The 19,804-nt window shown below is 44.6% G+C and overlaps 1 protein-coding gene across 1 annotated transcript in view; it reads right to left on the reverse strand.

Moving 5' to 3' along the window:
- Positions 1-19,804, reverse strand: part of SMC1B (structural maintenance of chromosomes 1B) — a 2,420,665-nt gene that overhangs the window by 1,506,473 nt on the left and 894,388 nt on the right. Inside the window, exon 9 of the mRNA XM_086952745.1 lies at positions 17,123-17,330. Coding sequence (XP_086808871.1) covers positions 17,123-17,330 — 208 coding nt within the window. The remainder of the gene's footprint in view (positions 1-17,122; positions 17,331-19,804) is intronic.

Raw genomic sequence — 19,804 nt, forward strand, 5'->3', positions numbered from 1 at the left:
CCCCTACCCCTCTTCACTGACCTTCTTGAGGAAGATATCGACGCTGCATCCTCACTGTCACTAGAGACAGTCTCCTTCCTGGATTTCAGCTTCTGGAGCCATGTCAGGAGTCTACCCTCACGGTCCCGGAGGGTCTTGGTTGAAAAGGTGCGACAGATCTTGCAGTCAGCAGCCTGGTGGTCAGGATAGAGGCAATAGATGCAGTCTTTGTGCTTATCCTCCATGTAGGAGAGTAGGGTCTGCAATCCTATGGTCACCCCCGATTTTTGCTTTTTGCTTCACTGGTTTACGACTTTCCCTGACTGTGGGCCTGCTAATCAGACCCACAGCCTAGCTTTTCTCTCTCTAAATTGACAACCATGTACCTTAGGTGCATTTACCAATTGGTACTGGGCCACCTTACCAGTCCCTGTACAGTATACCTTAGGTATCCACGGCATAGATGTACCCAAGGCCTACCAGGGGCTGAAGCATGTATTATGCCACCCCTGGTGGGCAATCTAAACAGACACAACTGGCTGCACGACAGCTGGGGCAAGGTGGTGTAATCACCCTTTGCTTTAGATATAGTTCCCTATATCTAAACCTAAAATGGACACATATATTCCTATCAGTCACTCTTATGGAAGGCCTTATCAATCCTGAAGGCAGAGTGCTTGGAATTATGCGAGATGGTGCTCTGGCATGAGCTGAGCCCGTTTGCAGCTTGCGGAACCAAGTCCTAATAGCTGTTCCATGATAACGCTATACCATATACTCTTAAGTGCATTATAATCCTCACGGTTAAATGATAACTTTGGTATAGAATGCTCAAAACATGTCGAGTAAGGTGTCATACGAATTGGAAAACTACACCCTCGCCAATTCTGGTGACTGGGGTAGCATTCCACCCTTCTAGAGGGACACGACATGTATGTAACTGTGAACCCCGGTTAAAGTGAACTCGAGCCTCAGCATCACAAAATGGATGCTGCCACCACAGACACAAGTCTGACCTCCTGCTGCTGGGAGTCCTTCCAGCGAGGGAGGCTTGGACAAAGGGTTTCCTGCCTTGGGAGGTGCTAGCACCACCCCAGACAGGATTTTGTGTATTAGGTAGGACAGGGCTGAAAGGAATGAGACATGCCTGGGGCACACAAGGTGTCCCCGTGCATACACCGGTCTAAACCAGTTCCTGGGGCACTCCAGCCCCAGAGCTGTCGCAAGACCGGACAAAGGATAGGGGGTGTAACCACCCCCCTTCCAGGTCCCACCCAGAGGAGGGATCTAGTCGTAGTACAGCCCCCTTTAGCCGGATAAAGGTAGGAGCTGGTCCCATTTCAAATTAGATTATCCTGATCAACTTTACAAGAAGAAATTCTGGACTTCGACGTTCTGCTCCACAGAAGACTGAAGAAATCTCCCTTGTGGGCAAGGAGTGTCCACCCTGCACAAACAGGCACCATCAGTGTCCAGCGGCTTCACTTTGTCGTCTTCCTTCCCGGATCCAGACTTCAGAGCCCGACGAGACCCGGATTTCCAGACCTCTCCGACCTCTCCCTACATCTGCAGCACAGCTGAGATCCGTGGGTGCGACGAGACATGTGGGACCGGCCATCTTGAAAGAAGCAGCACTTCGCTCCAGCACGACTTCAGAGGCATCCTCGACCAAGTGCTTTGGGGACTGAGAAGCCATGACCCCGAGCAGCTCCTGCACCGAAGACTAGCCCTCCAGCATCCACGAGATCTGCGTGGGGCCCTTCTGCCTGTTTGCTGCTCGACGCGTTGTCTGGTCACTTGCCGGCTGGCTAGTGGCCTCCTAGACGACGAACTGCGAAATCTTCACTGCTAATCTGGTTGCTCCAGACTGGCCCTTGCTCCCTTCCAAAAGAGGAGCACCCCGGAACCTCCTGGTCCACTCCAGACGCCGTTTCCACTCACCGCGTGGGTTGCCGTTGCCAAGGCCTGTTGACTCCGAATCCGAAGACGACACCGCCGACAGCGAGGGCCTGCGTGGAACAGCGCGTGCCTCCATCCTGGTCGTCGAAGACACCACCTGGTCCACAAGTCTGTAGAGACAAGCGTCCACCTTCACCTTGAGGTAATATGAATTTTTATGGTCAATTGTGTCCCCTAACGTAGACCCCAACGGCTCCATGTACGTGCTTCAAGTACATGTATGTTCCCTCCACAACCAGCTATGAAGACGCAAATACATTTGCGTCCAACGTCAACATGTCCTCTTTCAGATCCACCATGAATGGGTCGAAGATTCCGTTCCTAAGTATGCCGTGCCACCGTCTTTACATGGTGCACTTTCACGTTTTCCTGGCTCTGGCGAGCTAGGCCCTGATTTCTGCCATCGAGCCCTTTCTGCCTTCTGCCTCTGAAAGCTGCAGCCTGGATCTGCATCCATGACCCTTACCCTACTCCCTGTGCGGCGAGCGATGCCCGGCTCGGCCTGCTTGCCTGCCAAGAAAATTCAGCCTTCAAGTTATCTGCTCCGCTCCTCGAAAATACATTCCTGTCTAGTGATTTAGGAAAACATCTCCCCAGCTGCAGAGCAAAGGGCCCGGCCTTTTCTGTCTCCATGCAAGTAATTCATTGCTCCCGTTACCATGGTAGGCCCATGGCCCCTCGCATTTCACGTAGACACGCAGACACATATGCACGCACTAGCAGTCAGTATAGAATAGCCTCTGCCCGAGAGACCTTTCCTTCTAGATAATACAGTTCCTCAAACACAAGATATTAGATATGATTTGGGTTTAGGTTGTTCTGACACGCCAGACTTCTGTCTCCACGTATAGTGTTAAATGTCAAGTCCCCTTCACCCTCCAGTTCCACGTCAATCACACGTCATGCTGCTGCGCGCGCATCTCTGCCATGTATTTCTGCTGACACTGCAGGATTCCTCTATGGATCACCCACCTGTGACACTTCCATGTGACGTTTCTAGCACACACCTACGTGTACGCCCTCGTGCACGCCTTCTGTTACGTACATGTGTTCTTATCTCTTTTCTCTCAGCTGTTACGCCTTCTGTATCCATCACCATTATATGCATTTACTATATATATTGTACTCTGTTAATAAAGCATTGTCTATCCCTTTCTGAACCTTCGTGGTGATGGAACATGATACCTGGTTCGAACCAATTCCATTTTATGGAATAAAACCCTTATAAACTCAGATGCCACGGACTCTGCCTCTCATTTCTGATTGAGTTATTCTTATTGAACTTTACCGCATAGAAATTCCGCATAGGTAAACTTTATTTACCACATAATTTTGGCACCCGAACAGGGACCCCTCCCCCACCTTACGCGCCGGCGGTGCGTTGCAGGCCTAGCCCCCTGCCACAGCCGTGACGGACAACTACGCGTACCCGCAGGATTTCCTGTATCTCCCTCAGGCCAACGGAGGTGACTGAGGCTGCGATCGACACCCAGACGAGGCGGTGAGGAGTGCGGAGGATCCCGACCAGAGCCCAGCCGAGAGAGCAAGGTCCGAGGTGTTCAGAGGCCCACCAGTTCCGAAGTTCCGAAGTACCTCCGTCACGAGTCGAGTCGAGTCCAGTCCGGTCCAGTCCAGTGTCGAGTTTCCGAGGCCTTCCGTTCCGTGCTTCCCGGTGAGTACCGTTGCTGGGGACGCATCTAGACGGGTGCATTAATTTGTGTCCGGTCAAGACGGGTTTGGGTACACAGACCCGGTCTGCACTGTTTTAGCAGTGTATCTGTACTGTTTAGCAGTATATCAAGTATCAAGTTATCACGTTATTGTCCGTTCCGAAATGTTTTAATGTGTTTTAATGTTGTGGTATGAGTGATTGTTTGATCTGCATTACTGTGTTTATTGTATTAGTTGTGTTCAAGTCCGAGTAAGTATCAAGTATCAAGGTTCAGAATGCCCCTGTTTACTAAACTACGTCAGATAGGAACTAGAAAAGGGATACTCGAGGAAGCTGTTCCCATCCCACCCAGGGACACTCCCGGATATTTTATGTACCACAAGCACGGCTTAGATGCCGTATTGTATCTCGACTTATGGGTGGATTACACTAAGGATTTAGCAGAGAATCAGAGATGGCCCGCTACAGGGACATGGGATACCGAGAGCATCATGAGAGTAGAAGAAGCATTATGGAAAAAGAAAGCTAGACAGTCACAGAAAGATGCCATTGAACTATGGCGTAAAGAATCACACAGACGGACAGAGAAAGCACTCAGAAAAGCAGAGAAAAGTAGAGAGGATTCAGAAAAAGCTAAAGAAAAGGAACTACTAGAAGAAGGAGAACGAGTTAGAATGGAACAACACGATAGACGGAGTAATGCCATTATGACAGGATTGTATCCAGTCCTGGCCGAGGGCCTGCCTAAAGCGACCCCGGAAATACCGAACGATCTGCCCCCTCCATTGGTTCCGACTAAATTACGTCACAAGACCGCAGCAGATATTTTTCTTTCTTCCTATTTAGACGATGTAGCTCCCGAATATACCAATGTTCCACCTATACCTGTACCACCCGCTGATCATCTGCCCCCAGGTCCGCAACAGCTTACCCCTCCCGGTCGGCTTCCTCCACCCTTACCCGTTATCCCCCCCGGTAATCCTTTTGGGCCTGGCGCGGTTTAGGCCCCAACCCAGTTACAGCAGGTACCGACCCTACAGCCAGTTCATGCTCACACCTCCGCTACAGGAGGTGCTACAGGAGGTTACCATACCCCGCCACCAGTACAGCGATTAACTATTAGGGAACTAGCAATGCAACGTACTCCGAAACCAGCCACAATTGAAAAGCTTAAAGAGTATCTTACAGACTGTAGATATGATCCAATACCAGGCCAAGACGGTTGCATGATATTAGCCTCAATACGTATAAGACGTGCTGCAAACTTTTTAGTTCTATTTCCAGGAATGGCAGATTATCTAGACAGGATATATCATTTTGTTCAGACTGGGGAGGATCAGGAGTGTATTCACGAGGCCATGGCACACCAGAAAGTAGACACTCAAGGTTTAATATTAAGATTCCTCATAAACTGTTTCATAAGAGAACGAGACCAGCCTGGTGTAAATAAAGACGAGATGGAGGTATTAACTACATGGGGTCAGAATATTGCAGACGGAAAACATGATAGACAGAAATGTATAGAGGCCATGTACAGAAAAATCCGTAAAGAAATAACAGTATTTCATGAAAGACAGAAAGCTGACAATGAAGCAGATAATAACAAGAATAACTCCTCAGAGGAGGATGAGCTTGAAGAAGACATAGGTATGTTAGCATATGTAGGAAAGGGTAGATCTTTTAATAAAACGTTACGTCCAGAAAGCAAGAGACTTTTCCATTCTGCTATGTCAAATCCGAAGACTCCTGAACATCTATTTCAGGCTACCGATAAAGTACTTCAAGAACGAATGGGGTACCATGTACTCAATTCCATGGACGAACAAGAATTAGCCAGGTCAGCAGTACAATGGGCTGACAATTCAGATAGATATAATGATGACGCATTAGCGCAAACATTTTTGAATCTTTCCCCAGACGAACAGCGACTAGCTGGTATGTACATGATACAGCATCTCCTTACGTTGTATAAGAGCCAACATTCTGATCCAGGTCCCCTACCTGATGTACTAGTAGAGTTACTCATGAATAAATGGAGAGGCCTGGGTACCGATTTAATTAAAATAATTTTAGAACATCGACACAGATATAGTGCCTTCCTGAATCCACAGTTTGTTTCAGCTCCACCTCCAGAAAGAAAAATGTTTTACATAGACAGACAAAATCCCTTGCGAGAAGTACATCCAGTCAGGAATAATGATAACACCCTTACACGTGTGTATGTATACACGCCTATAACTAAAATGGAATTGTTAGAAATGAAGAAAATAGTGCCCAGTCATGATAAAGACCCTGCAGGTTTTCACCGTGAAATAAAAGACATGTTACTCATGGGAGATTATACCTATCCCGACATTATGAAAATATTGAAAGTATTATTGCCTGCCGGTATTTACGAGAAACTCAAAGAAAAAGAATGGGAGGTGGGAGACATAAAGATAGATTGGACTGCATTAGAAAATGAAGAAGCGACCCGAACCCCAGGGTTGGGCCTTGGGGACAAAACTAAAGCATTACCAGGATTGTTAGTACAGGTCTTGCCACGATTATTAGCAACTAAAAAGGAGGACTGGGATGCAATCTCAGCCTGCAAACAGAAACCCGATGAAGACACTAGTGATTTTTATTCCCGATTTGAGAAATGTTTCATTATTAATAGTGGCCTGAAAACATGTAGCGAGTCATACCCACACCTTTTTGTATCCAAATTAGTCGAGAATTCTCTGCCCCAAGTTAAGAATCGTGTATTGAAAGTCGAGAGCACATGGCAAGCAAACACGCCTTCCCAAATGTTACAGATGTTACAGTACCACCAGAACAGAATAAGGGAAGAACATGATCACGAACAAAGACGTATGAAAGACACGAAAATGAAAATGCTCGTTGCTCAGTCAGTTCCAGCTGACGGTCAGAAAAAGGGCATGACACAGTCCAATAATTCGGCAGCTCCTGTTAAAGGGACATGCAACTATTGTAAACAGCCAGGTCACTATGTAAACGATTGTGCAGTTCTGAAACACAATATATCTACAGGTAAAACTAAAGAGAGACCGCGTCCTCCTAGACAGGACCAGGCCCAACAACACGTTACACAAAATGTACAGCCTATGCATGCTCCACAACAGACAGTACAGACCGTAGCGGTACCACAGCCACAACCGATTGCCGCAACACAACATACAACACAGCAGATGTATCAGTATGCTCAAACTGATTATCCTGATTACCAGCGATACACATGAAACAGCCTAGAGAGGGAGGTTGGCTTGCCTCTTATTGAGGTTCCTGTAGATCAAGAGGGTCCTTATGTACATAGTCAAGTATTAGGAAAGGATAGAAAGTTTTTGATTGACACAGGGGCAAGCAGGACAACAATCAGTCACGACGAGGTTCCAGGGGCACCCCTCTCAGGCTCACAGAATGTTTCCCTTGGATTTTCAGGAAAGCCTATTGTAAATGAAGTATCGAAACCAGTTCCCCTTTCAGTTGGTCCGTTGTCTCGCACTACAGATTTATTGCTCACGAAATCATGTCCAGAAAACTTATTAGGTATCAAGACACTGAAAGCTCTAGGAGCTGTAATTTGTTGTTCTCCGGAAGGAGTGAGATTGTTTCTGCGTGACTTTAAGGGTCACTATGTGTTGAGAGATATTGATTCCAGATTACAGAATGTTCCTGCACATTTATGGGCACAAGGCCCCACTGATGTAGGTTGTATGCACATCACTCCATATCGTGTCACGCTCAAGCCAGGAGTAGTATTACCACGAATCCGACAATACAAGTTACCCCCAGATGCTGTAGTGGCTTTACTGAAAATCATTGACTAGCTCATTGCACAAGGAGTGGTTGTAGAAACTGACTCCAATCTATGTAATTCCCCTATCATTCCGATTCTTAAACGCACTGATCCAAATGCACCTCCAGTTTATCGATTAGTGATCGATTTACGAGAATTGAATAAATGCATTGTACCGCAGTACCCTGTGGTTCCAGACATCTCTTCATTATTGACAGCTATTGATTCAGAGGCAACGTTCTTTACTGTAATTGATCTGAAGAACGCCTTCTTTAGTGTCCCAATTGATCCGGAAAGCCAATATCTTTTCGGATTCTGTTTAAATGGCCGAAGCTTCAAATTTGCACGCGCACCTCAAGGATTCACAGAAAGCCCCAGCATCTATAACCAAGCATTGAAAAGACAACTTGACAGTATTCACATGCCTGACAACACTGCCCTACTTCAGTACGTCGATGATTTATTGATCACCGCCCGTAGTGAACCAGAATGTGAACAAGCATCACTGACAGTTTTGTATTTCCTGGCTGACAAAGGACACAAGGTGTCCCCTTCGAAGCTGCAATTCTGTGTTCAGCAAGTGGTATACCTTGGGCACTTGCTGTCTAAAGGGGGGAGACAGCTAACACCTGACCGTATCCAGTTATTTGTAAACATGTCACAACCCAAGACACAAAAGGAGGTACGGGCCTTTATAGGCCTCACTTCTTACTGTAGACAATGGATTCCTCAGTATGCATTTCTAGCAAAGCCACTCATACAGTTGACAACACAGGAGGCAGCGACATCGACTGTCCTCCCTTGGACTCAGGAACATACACATGCTTTTGACGATCTTAAGAAAGCCCTATGTCAAGCACCTGTTTTAGCGACACCATGTTACAGTAAACCTTTTACACTTTTTGTCACAGAACGCGAAGGTACTGCATTGTCAGTACTCACCCAGGATCAAGCAGGTTCACACAAACCGTGTGCTTATTTCTCTAGTACATTAGATCCAGTAGCCCAGGCTCTCCCTGCGTGCTTGAAATCTGTGGCAGCAACAGCTCTAGCAATCAGACAAAGTGATTCCATAGTGTTAGGACACCATTTGACAGTACAAGTTCCACATTCCGTGGAAGTTCTTTTAAACAGGACACAGACTCAACACTTGACTATAGCACGATTGACAGGTTATGAATTGACATTGTTTCAGCCACACATAGAAATCAGACGTTGCAATACATTGAATCCAGCTACACTTTTGCCACTTAGTGAGACAGACCCTTTGGCACATGATTGTGTTGAAGTCATTACCATTACGACGAAACCCAGACAAGACTTGACAGACACTGCATTGCCAGATCCAGACCTGACACTTTATGTGGATGGTTCATGTATGAGAACAAGTACAGGAGAGTTAGTGGCCGCATATGCAGTAACGACAGAAACTGAAGTCATAGAAACGAATCGTATTGACACCCTGTCAGCCCAAGCAGCAGAGCTCATCGCTCTGACTCAAGCCTGTATACAAGCAAAGAATAAGAAAGTTAACATATACACAGATTCCCGTTATGCGTTCGGAGTCGTACACGACTTCGGTGTACTCTGGCGAGAGAGAGGTTTCTTGACCTCTCACGGAGCCAAGATCCAGCACGGTCCCCTCATTCAAGATCTGTTAGACGCAATACATCTGCCTACAGCGATATCCATCATGAAGTGCAAAGCACATACGAAAGTTACAGATACCATTTCCCAGGGTAATGACCTGGCAGATCGAACAGCCAAGCATACAGCTCAGACTCAGACTCACGCAACTGACCTGACAAAGACAGTAGTTCCGACACCGACACATTGCATGACAGTTAGGGATCCCGCCCTAGATGTAATTGACATACAGACACATGCTACACCAGACGAAATCAAGAAATGGATTGAACTAGGAGGGATCCAGAAGGAACAGGGATGGATGACGAAGGGGAAAGCCACATGGTTTCTCCCCGACTCTATGGTTCAAGTTATCATTAACACAGTACATAGTCCTGCACATTTAGGAGAAAAAGCCATGTTAGACAGTATTCAAAACCTTTGGTTCAATAAGCATTTACGAGCAGCAGCAAAACAGAAAGTGCGTACTTGCATGATCTGTTGTCAGTTCAACCCAGGTAAAGGCATTCCCGTAGAGCAAGGTGGATTTCATCCTCCCGATCACCCTTTTGAAGTCCTCCAGATGGATTATATCCAGATGGAAAGTTGTCGAGGATTCAAATATGTCCTCGTAGTTGTATGTGCACTTTCCCATTGGACAGAAGCATATCCAGTCCCAGATTACACTGCTCCGACCACTGCCAAGCAGCTGGTACGTGAATTTTTCCCCAGGTATGGTTTGCCCCATATCGTATACTCAGATAATGGTCAGCCATTCTCGTCCGAGCTTATGAAGCAGGTATCACTCCTGCTAGGTTATCAGTGGAAGTTCCACTGTGTCCGACATCCCGCAGCAGCAGGTCTCGTAGAGAGACATAATCAGACCCTGAAAATTCGCCTTGCCAAGATTTGTAGAGAGAAAGGCGTTGACTGGATAGTAGCTTTACCAGTTGCACTCTTTTACATGAGAATGATAGCACATTCAAGAACAGGGCTATCCCCGTATGAGGTGGTCTTTGGTAGGCCACCGAATATGTGGGGGACGCCTCTGCCTCGTAAGATCACAGATGTTGACTGTAATATGCTGACAGATTACCTTGCCTCCTTGATGTCTGCACTACAATCATGTCGTTCACAGGTAGCTGCAGCCTTTCCCGACAACACCGAGGTGAAGCCACACGAGATCGTCCCTGGAGAATACGTTTTTATCCGGAATTTCGACAGGAGGAGTCCGCTGGAGCCCCGTTGGCAGGAGCCGAAGCTTGTGTTATTAACAACAAGGACAGCAGTGAAGGTGGAGGGCCGCACGGGCTGGCTCCACTCGAGTCATGTAAAAAGACACTATGGACTGCCGCCAAAACCAGACTCCCAGCCCTGCCCCCTTCCAGAGACTGATACTAAACTCCCCCTGGTAGAGAAAACTCCTTCCCAAGAATTTCGTATGAAGTTGAGGTCTAGCAAGTCAGACAGTTTAATTGTTTAAGTCCTCCCCTAGGTGAATCGGTTAGACAAGTTCCTGACATGTACAAACTAGAACCCAATAGAGAGAGAGATAGACAGAAACAGATCAAGAAACATGAATATTGTAAATCTCTCCGCAGTCACTGCATTGTGACATTATTGATTATGTTTTTTCTGAGTCTTATGATTATTGCTGCAAGCATATTGCTACACATGTACTTTCCTATTTTCACACGTGCACATTCTTCTTCAAATGACACTGCCGAGCATACTTTCAGTGAATTGCCCCCGCACGAGTTATCTTACCGACTTGCGCTGCGCAACAATACATTCATCAGTATGTTACATCATTCCCATCAGACCAGCAATGCGACCAATTGTTGGATATGTGGCCGACTCCCTCCCTATCAGAAGTATAAGGGAGTTCTGCCCCTCTTTCCGTACCCGTTCACACATAATGGTTCCTGTGGTGCATGGTTTAGTTTAATGAATTCTTTAGATTCTGATTCCGTAGTTTACCAAGGCAATTGGGTATGGGGAAATCTGAATACAGTTTTGCATAAAGTATGTTTCCCTGACAAGGAGGGTATTCCCCAAAGGACAGGGACCGATCTAGAAAACGAAGTATATGGATTAGGTAATTTTACACTCAACCTCATGATTCTGAATGTCCAGTCCGAAGCCGAACCAGTCTTGCCCGCTATGTCAGTATTACCAGTCAAAGGTGAATTATGTGTCAGAAAGAATGGTTCAGTACACCTAGGTCATAGTAAATGTACTACTGTGATCGAATTCAGTGATAAAGGCAAGTCTACATTCAGAGCTTCCCGTCATTCCTATTTCATTTGTGGTCATACAGCATATATACGCTTACCTCTAGATTGGGATGGTACTTGTTACATTGCATTCCTTCTGCCACCTGTTTTCCTAGCCCCTCCTGATTATCATAGGGACTCCCATCTAGTACACATTAGACCCAAGAGAGATCTCCCGATTGTCGACTACACTGAAACGGCATGGGAGCAGTATACAGACTTCAATAAAGGTTTCTTTCCCTATTTAGGTGCTGTCTTTAATAGTAAACTGATACGTAAATTAACCAGAACCCTCGAAGCAGTAGTGAATGAAACTACTTCCGCCCTAGGCAACTTAACAGAAGAGCAGTCTGCTATGCGGATTGTTGTTCTTCAAAATCGTCTTGTGCTTGACGTCATCCTGGCCGATAGGGGCGGAGCTTGTAGAGTCATCGGATCGAGTTGCTGTGTTTTCATTCCAGAAAACGCACCCTCAGTATATAGAGCCATAACCCGTCTCCACAAGATTGCAAGTCAGATACACCAGAATCCATGCACCTGGACTTGGTCCGGTTGGTTCTGGAGCGTGTTATCAGCCTGGGGATGGAAAGTCCTATCCACCCTCGGAATAGCCCTTCTCATAGTGTTCAGTTGTTGCCTATGTTTACAGTGTGGGCCAGCGATTTGCGGCCTATGTGCCACATCATGTATTCCCCATTCAAGTCCACGTTCTAAATCCCGCCTGAAAAAGGAAGAGCAAATGATGTTATATGAACAAATTGATGGGCTAATGAAGATCGATATATCATGAAGGGTCCGTAGGGGACAAGGAGGGAATGAGGTAATATGAATTTTTATGGTCAATTGTGTCCCCTAACGTAGACCCCAACTGCTCCATGTACGTGCTTCAAGTACATGTATGTTCCCTCCACAACCAGCTATGAAGACGCAAATACATTTGCGTCCAACGTCAACATGTCCTCTTTCAGATCCACCATGAATGGGTCGAAGATTCCGTTCCTAAGTATGCCGTGCCACCGTCTTTACATGGTGCACTTTCACGTTTTCCTGGCTCTGGCGAGCTAGGCCCTGATTTCTGCCATCGAGCCCTTTCTGCCTTCTGCCTCTGAAAGCTGCAGCCTGGATCTGCATCCATGACCCTTACCCTACTCCCTGTGCGGCGAGCGGTGCCCGGCTCGGCCTGCTTGCCTGCCAAGACAATTCAGCCTTCAAGTTATCTGCTCCGCTCCTCGAAAATACATTCCTGTCTAGTGATTTAGGAAAACATCTCCCCATCTGCAGAGCAAAGGGCCCGGCCTTTTCTGTCTCCATGCAAGTAATTCATTGCTCCCGTTACCATGGTAGGCCCATGGCCCCTCGCATTTCACGTAGACATGTAGACACATATGCACGCACTAGCAGTCAGTATAGAATAGCCTCTGCCCGAGAGACCTTTCCTTCTAGATAATACAGTTCCTCAAACACAAGATATTAGATATGATTTGGGTTTAGGTTGTTCTGACACGCCAGACTTCTGTCTCCACGTATAGTGCTAAATGTCAAGTCCCCTTCACCCTCCAGTTCCACGTCAATCACACGTCATGCTGCTGCGCGCGCATCTCTGCCATGTATTTCTGCTGACACTGCAGGATTCCTCTATGGATCCACCCACCTGTGACACTTCCATGTGACGTTTCTAGCACACACCTACGTGTACGCCCTCGTGCACGCCTTCTGTTACGTACATGTGTTCTTATCTCTTTTCTCTCAGCTGTTACGCCTTCTGTATCCATCACCATTATATGCATTTACTATATATATTGTACTCTGTTAATAAAGCATTGTCTATCCCTTCCTGAACCTTCGTGGTGATGGAACATGATACCTGGTTCGAACCAATTCCATTTTATGGAATAAAACTCTTATAAACTCAGATGCCACGGACTCTGCCTCTCATTTCTGATTGAGTTATTCTTATTGAACTTTACCGCATAGAAATTCCGCATAGGTAAACTTTATTTACCACAACCTGATCGCGACGACGACATCTGGTTCCACTCCTGGTCCCACTCCAGTAACTGGCTAGTGACTTTGAACATTGTCCCCTCTGCTTTCAGGTTCTTCTCTTTACTGATCCACCTTTGGATCACACCGGACATCTTCCTCCTGACCGCCTGCAGCATCTTTTCCTCCAGGCTCCATAGACTTCAACGCCGGAACCCGACACGACTTGGCACCTATGCACCTGCAGAGTGTGGGTGAGGTAACACGAGCATCTCGGTGCTCAAGGGTAGCTTGACTCTCCTAGTGGCCAGTTCCACAGTCGTTTTTGTCCTATCTAGTCAGGGACGTCCGTACTCACCTTTTCTTAAAACTGTACTGTCCATAGACGTTTGTACGTATCTCACGTGTGAGTTCACACTCTGCACACGCGTTCCGTGGGCCTCCTAGTACTTACCTCAAGTTAGTATAGCGTGGTCCCAGCGATCCTACGACCTCTGGACAGCTCAATTCCTTTGATTGACTTTCACATTCCACTTACTTAGTATGTGGTTTGTCGTGCCCCTAGGGCACCATTGTAAATCGTGCAACTTAAACGTATTTTTCCTCAGAGTTTGTCATGTGCTTAGCCCTCTGACCTCATAAAGAGTTCAGAGGTGTATGTTAGTTAATAAATACTTGTTTATTTTCATAACAACCTGTGTGGTGTCCTTTCACTTGGTATTCAAGGGGTTATATGTGGTAAAACAGCTGGCTTCACATGCCAAAAGAGTTTAGCCTAAGACTGTTTTGTCCATGCTACCACTAGGATAGCTGGTCTATAAGGTTGACTTACAACCAATCCCCATAAGGGTTGTTTGGACTGATACAAGGTGATCACTAGAACTAGTGAGCATCATATATCAGGCCAACTTCTCACACTCCAGAAAAAGCCTTTTCTTGCCACTGGTGGGACATGGCTTGAAAAGTGCTTTTTTCTTCTCCATTTCAGACATCCTGGAAGGCAGTCAGTAATCCTGAAGTGAATCTGAAAGATTCTGAAGGAAATATCCAAAAGAAATTCCTTAGAAGAGTAGAAGTTGAGCAGAGCTCACAGGAGACTCCCTAAGCACAACGTGCGGTAGAAAATCTGAGGAACTGAGGTTCCTTCAGGAAGGTTCTAAGGGGTGAGGCACTTCTGATTGGCTGATGCCTAAGTTTGGTCTCTTTTACACAAAGAGGGTGATATGCTACAAAAGGGAATGAGGCCTAGGCCTTTTTCCTTTGTCTTTTGTACCTACAGCTATGGTATTTTTGTTACAGAGACTCCCATTCCGACGACGGGGAATGATACAAAGCATGGGAATCTATGAAAGTTCCGAAACTGGGGTAAAGAAGGTGATATCCAAGTGCTTGATCAATTCAATATATGTACTAGTATGTCGTTCTTGTGTGTGACATGGTGACAGGTGTAGGAGGTGATGTCTTGTAAAGTAATGAACTGTGCACATTTTAGCATTATCTCCCACAGAGAACAGTAGGTCTTCTCTCTGAGGAAAACATGGGAGGAGAAGGAATGATCATAACTGTTTGGATGAATGGGTGCCAGAAACATAATCTCTCTTTTGTATCTGACACTGAATCTATACAGTCATTCATCATGCTAATTGCAGCACCAACCTTCAAGATGAACTACTTTACAATGAGGCTGGTGAGGACTATGTGTTGATATAAGATAATACATACCTTGAGCCCCACCAAAAGCCATAAACTTATTAGGCAAAACAGTGTTAATTTCAGCCTTCATAATCTAAGCATTTCAACGACCATCATAGAACATACTCCAGATTTCTTGCTCGAGCATCTGGGTACAAGTTTGTCAAATCCAATTACACTTGTCTTTATTAGAGTCCTCTAAACCGGTTGCAAAAACAGATTTTTTGACATTTCCGTCTGTATTTATCCAGATTTATTTTTTGTCAACTTGATCTGTATTTATTCATATTTATTATGGATTTTGTGGGAAAAATAAAGCTGAAACTGGTATATTCCACATTTATTTACCGACAAATATGCAGTCATGCTTGGATGCCAGGTGTCAGTGATATGAACACACGCAGAAGACAAATCAATGCACTTATATGAAAATATGTGAATTTCAGTATCAGCTTTGTGCATATCTGCTGCTGTTTAAGCCTCTTTACTAAAATTCCTTTCTTTTTTAACCTCCTTACCTATCAATCAACACAGTTATTGGCCTGGCAGTCATGGCAAAGTGTACTTAAAATCACTCAAAAACACCCAAATTCCGTTTTTATAGACATTTAACAATAAATATAGACAAGAAAATAAATGGTTTTCTGTCTGTAATTATCTGTAAAAACGGAAAACGGGGAGCCTCAATCATAAATACCCGAATGACTTCTAGCAGTTCATTGGTTATAATGCTTCTTGCTTCATTCTATCATCATTCAGGAGATTCTCCATCCTCAGACACATATGCCCACAAACACTCAAAATGAGACAAAAAGAATGCATATAGATTTGCCCAAGATGGTACCCAGTAGTTTCTAATTATCCTGATTTCGAACTTAAGACTGCAAAGATAGCGCTGCCACTCTTTCCAGGAGGGCTCTATATTCAAGAATGTCTTTAGAACCGAACCGAACCACTGCATCCAAATGTCACTGGCATTCCAAAGTTCACACACCTCGATGTGATAGATTCTAAGAGGATCAATTGAGGTTCAACTAATCACAAAAGATAAACCAAACACACGAAGCACGTAGTACAGGCCCCACTGGTTGGTCCCTGGATATCCTACTTTGAACAGTCTATTTACAATGTGGAATAAGTTACTTCAAGATCTATGGGTCAGAGAAAATGTCCCTAAAGCAATAAAGCTAATTTCCCCAATAAAATTACCTCTTTGAACTTCTTCATGTACTTGCTGAATTTACTTGTAACATAGAGGGCTTATGGATGGGGTAGCTTTGCGGTCCCCGACTCCAAACAATATTATCTTGCAGAGGAGATCCATGTTGCTATTTACTAGTTCAGCTCAAACTGTACAAGCTCTCATCTCCCAATTGAGAGGTACCAGCTGGAGACAGGTCGCCTTGCCACGGCACTTGCTACCGCGACCAATTGGGGCATCAAGACTAAGCAATGCACAGATTTAGATATGTGGTTGCTGGTGAGGAGCGCTAGATACCACACGCCTTGGCTATGCCGGTCTTTGATAACCCACCCTCACCTACAACAAAATCAACATTCAGCTCTGGGTAAAAGCACACTGGGTTTGACCCAGTGCAGCTAATATACATCATTATTTATGTTGCTGTACTCCATAAAATTTCCCAAAAGGATTCACCTCCTTTGTGATGCAGTATCAGCACCAACCGAGAACCAGGGCTGAGTATTATGCAGGCGCCAGGTTTAAATCCACTTCTGCAGCTGAGGGAGAGCAGCCCACAAAATGCTTCACCTTCCTGAGAGTCTCCTGAGGACTTGTTGACAGACTTCAACAACCCCATGTTATTTGCTCTAAGTTTCATGCTGTAGATAGAACAAAACTCTTAAGGTAGAAGGCACGTTTTGGTACTCTGTAGCCATGTTGGAGTTAATCTCGTTTTAAACTTGTGACTGTAATGCTCAAAAGTAAAACACTATTTTATTCTATGAAGCACTTATAGAGCACATAGCTAGCCTACACTATCTTAGCGTGTTATGAACAAGTTACTTACATTCAGTAACGCCTTTTGTTTTTACTTGAGGATATCAAAAATAACTTAAGAGAATGTAGATTATAAATAAAAAACTTGCATAAAATAAATTAATGTTTTTAATTACCACCAACTCTGGATACATCCTTTTAAGGCTTTCAAGTATCTCTGCTTTCATCTTCTGGCGACTACCTTCATGGTAATCAATTCTTGCATTTTGAAGATCGTTCATAATGCTGTTCAGTTCTTCATTCACTTCGACCATTCGTCTCTTCCCATTTTCAATTTCACCACATAGAATTTCTTCCTGCTGTCGGTGCTCTTCTAAATTATTACTTATTATTAAAGCCAAAATAAACAAATACATAATTTACATTTTAAAATATTGTGCCTGTTTGACCTTTTAGAAGCTGAATTACATTTCATACATAAGGCAGACTTGTATTACAATACACCACTATGCATAATAACCTAGATTACAGTTGCCGATTACAGTTACCTTTAATGACTATGTTGCACTAAGACATGAAAATACACTGATTTACTGAATTCAATTATTTTCCTTCCACATTTAAAAAAACTGAAGTTTATTGGTCAGGGCAATGGAGTTTATTTAATTAAATATTTCCAGTATACCCCCTCCACCTATTCACACCGCCATTGATGTGCAAGTAACTAATCATTCACACATGTTTGCTCTTTTCCTGATCTCTCATCAGGCTGACCGAGGTACCCTCGTATGCTCCCGCACGCAAAGTGCCTACGAAATGGACCCATCACCCCATCTTCCAGCTGCTCAAGCTCACCCACATTTCATTCCCACTCCATCAGGCACCCCACTTGTCCACAAACTCCTCCTGATTCCTATCCCTTCCACAGACAACCAGAGGTGCTTCTGCTCACCCTTATTTACTCCAGGGAGTACCAATCATGAAGTAGCACTTCAGAACTGGTCCCCAGACAGACGAAAGGCATAAAGATTTAGAGGTGATATGTGAAAGATAGACGGCCAAGTTGGGAAATTTACGGACTAGGATGGGATGCTTGTGTGCCTTTTGTAAAGCAACGGTAATAGAAATACGTGCATTCAAACGTACACAAAATAGAACTAATGTATGTACTCAGAGCAGGACACAGAGAAAAGTAGAAGCACAAATTAAACATTTGTTATTTTACTTCCCAAATAACCAGAGGAATGTATGTATGCAAAGAGAGAAAGTCTAGATACTGTGTGTATATGTGTGCATGCCGATGTGCGCACTTATGTGAGTAGTATGTATGAGTGCTCTGTGCCCACCCTGGTGTAAGATACTGACCATCACGGAAAGGTGGTTATTCTTGGCAGCTTGTGCGCATTTACAGAATGATACATTTGGCTTGTCACTGGTAACATCCTGATTCTGGCACACTTAATGCAATACTTAACAACTTTTGGTCACTAACGACATGATTCCTAGTACTCTCCATTGGTAAAAGGCAGCCTTAGAGAACAGTAATTGTGGCAAGTTAGGGACATTCATGGGATGATGCCTATTGCCCTGCTACAGTATGTATGAGTGAGAATTTCAAATTGCACGGGTCCCGACTGGCCTGAACACTAAAACAAGTATTTAGAAATTATGAACATTGGGCCTAATTATCAAATAATGGGATCAAAAAATCTCTCCTTGACACCCGCACATTATTCTGAAACATTGAATGAAAGTAGGTATTTATTGCTGTTTTTGATGATTGTGTGTAGAGGGTTACAAGGCTGGTACACATTAAAGGTGATGCATGGTTGGCTATGGGGACAGGGTTTAGCCGCCCACCCCCCCCCCACCCAGCTCTCAAGGCACACACATATCTTTATATCTAAAACTTGCATAATGAGGTGCAAGCAGTGAGATACACGTAATTTCCACTGCAGCACATTTTATTGTTTGCCTGTTTATTGCTGAACAGACAAGTCCACCAATTAATTGGTTTGCAGGGGTTTTAGGTCTGGTGGGCTCCTGTTAGATAATGAAGCAAGTAGAACATTACAAGTTGCTGGAGCCAGATAGGATTTCTGATTAAGTACTTAAAATGTATCCTACCTGATCTTGTATCTACTTACCTTATATTCATTCAAGTTACTCTATTGCACTGCCCAACAGATAGGTTAATAACCTGTTCGGTGCCGCTATTTGACAAGTAAAATAACAAATGTTTAATTTGTGCTTCTACTTTTCTCTGTGTCCTGCTCTGACTACAGACATCAGTTCTATTTTGTGTATGTTTGCATGCAAGTATTTCTATTACCGTTGCTTTACAAAAGGCACACAAGCATCCTAGTCTGTAAATTTCCCAACTTGGCCGTGTATCTTTCACATATCGCCTCTAAATCTTTATGCACACAATTTATTTTTACTATTAGAAACCCTGTTGAAAATTAACTAGACCCAAATGACATGAGCAACTAGAAAACACAGGTAATGATGCTCAATACTCCCCGTTTGGTAAAGTCTTTCACCCTGATTGACACCATAGTTAAAGACAGGAGCTTCAGAATCCAAAGGGAATACAAATTGTGATCCTAGTATCTGTGAATCGAAAATTACATAGGATATTGGTTTAATCTGGCACCGCTATAAAGAGCAGTATAGTGCTACATGACTTAGCGGAGCTGGATTGCCAGTGGAGATCAATTAGTGGACTCAGAGAACTTTGATCTCCCTTGGTTGGGACGGCTGACAATAATTATCAAGACAGTTCTTTGCATGTAGAACAAGTTACTTACCTATGGTAACGATGCAGACACATGTAGTTAGGGATTCTTTACAGTTAC

Source organism: Lissotriton vulgaris, chromosome 1_2, assembly GCF_964263255.1.
Source record: "Lissotriton vulgaris chromosome 1_2, aLisVul1.2, whole genome shotgun sequence".
NCBI classification, from domain to species: domain Eukaryota; kingdom Metazoa; phylum Chordata; class Amphibia; order Caudata; family Salamandridae; genus Lissotriton; species Lissotriton vulgaris.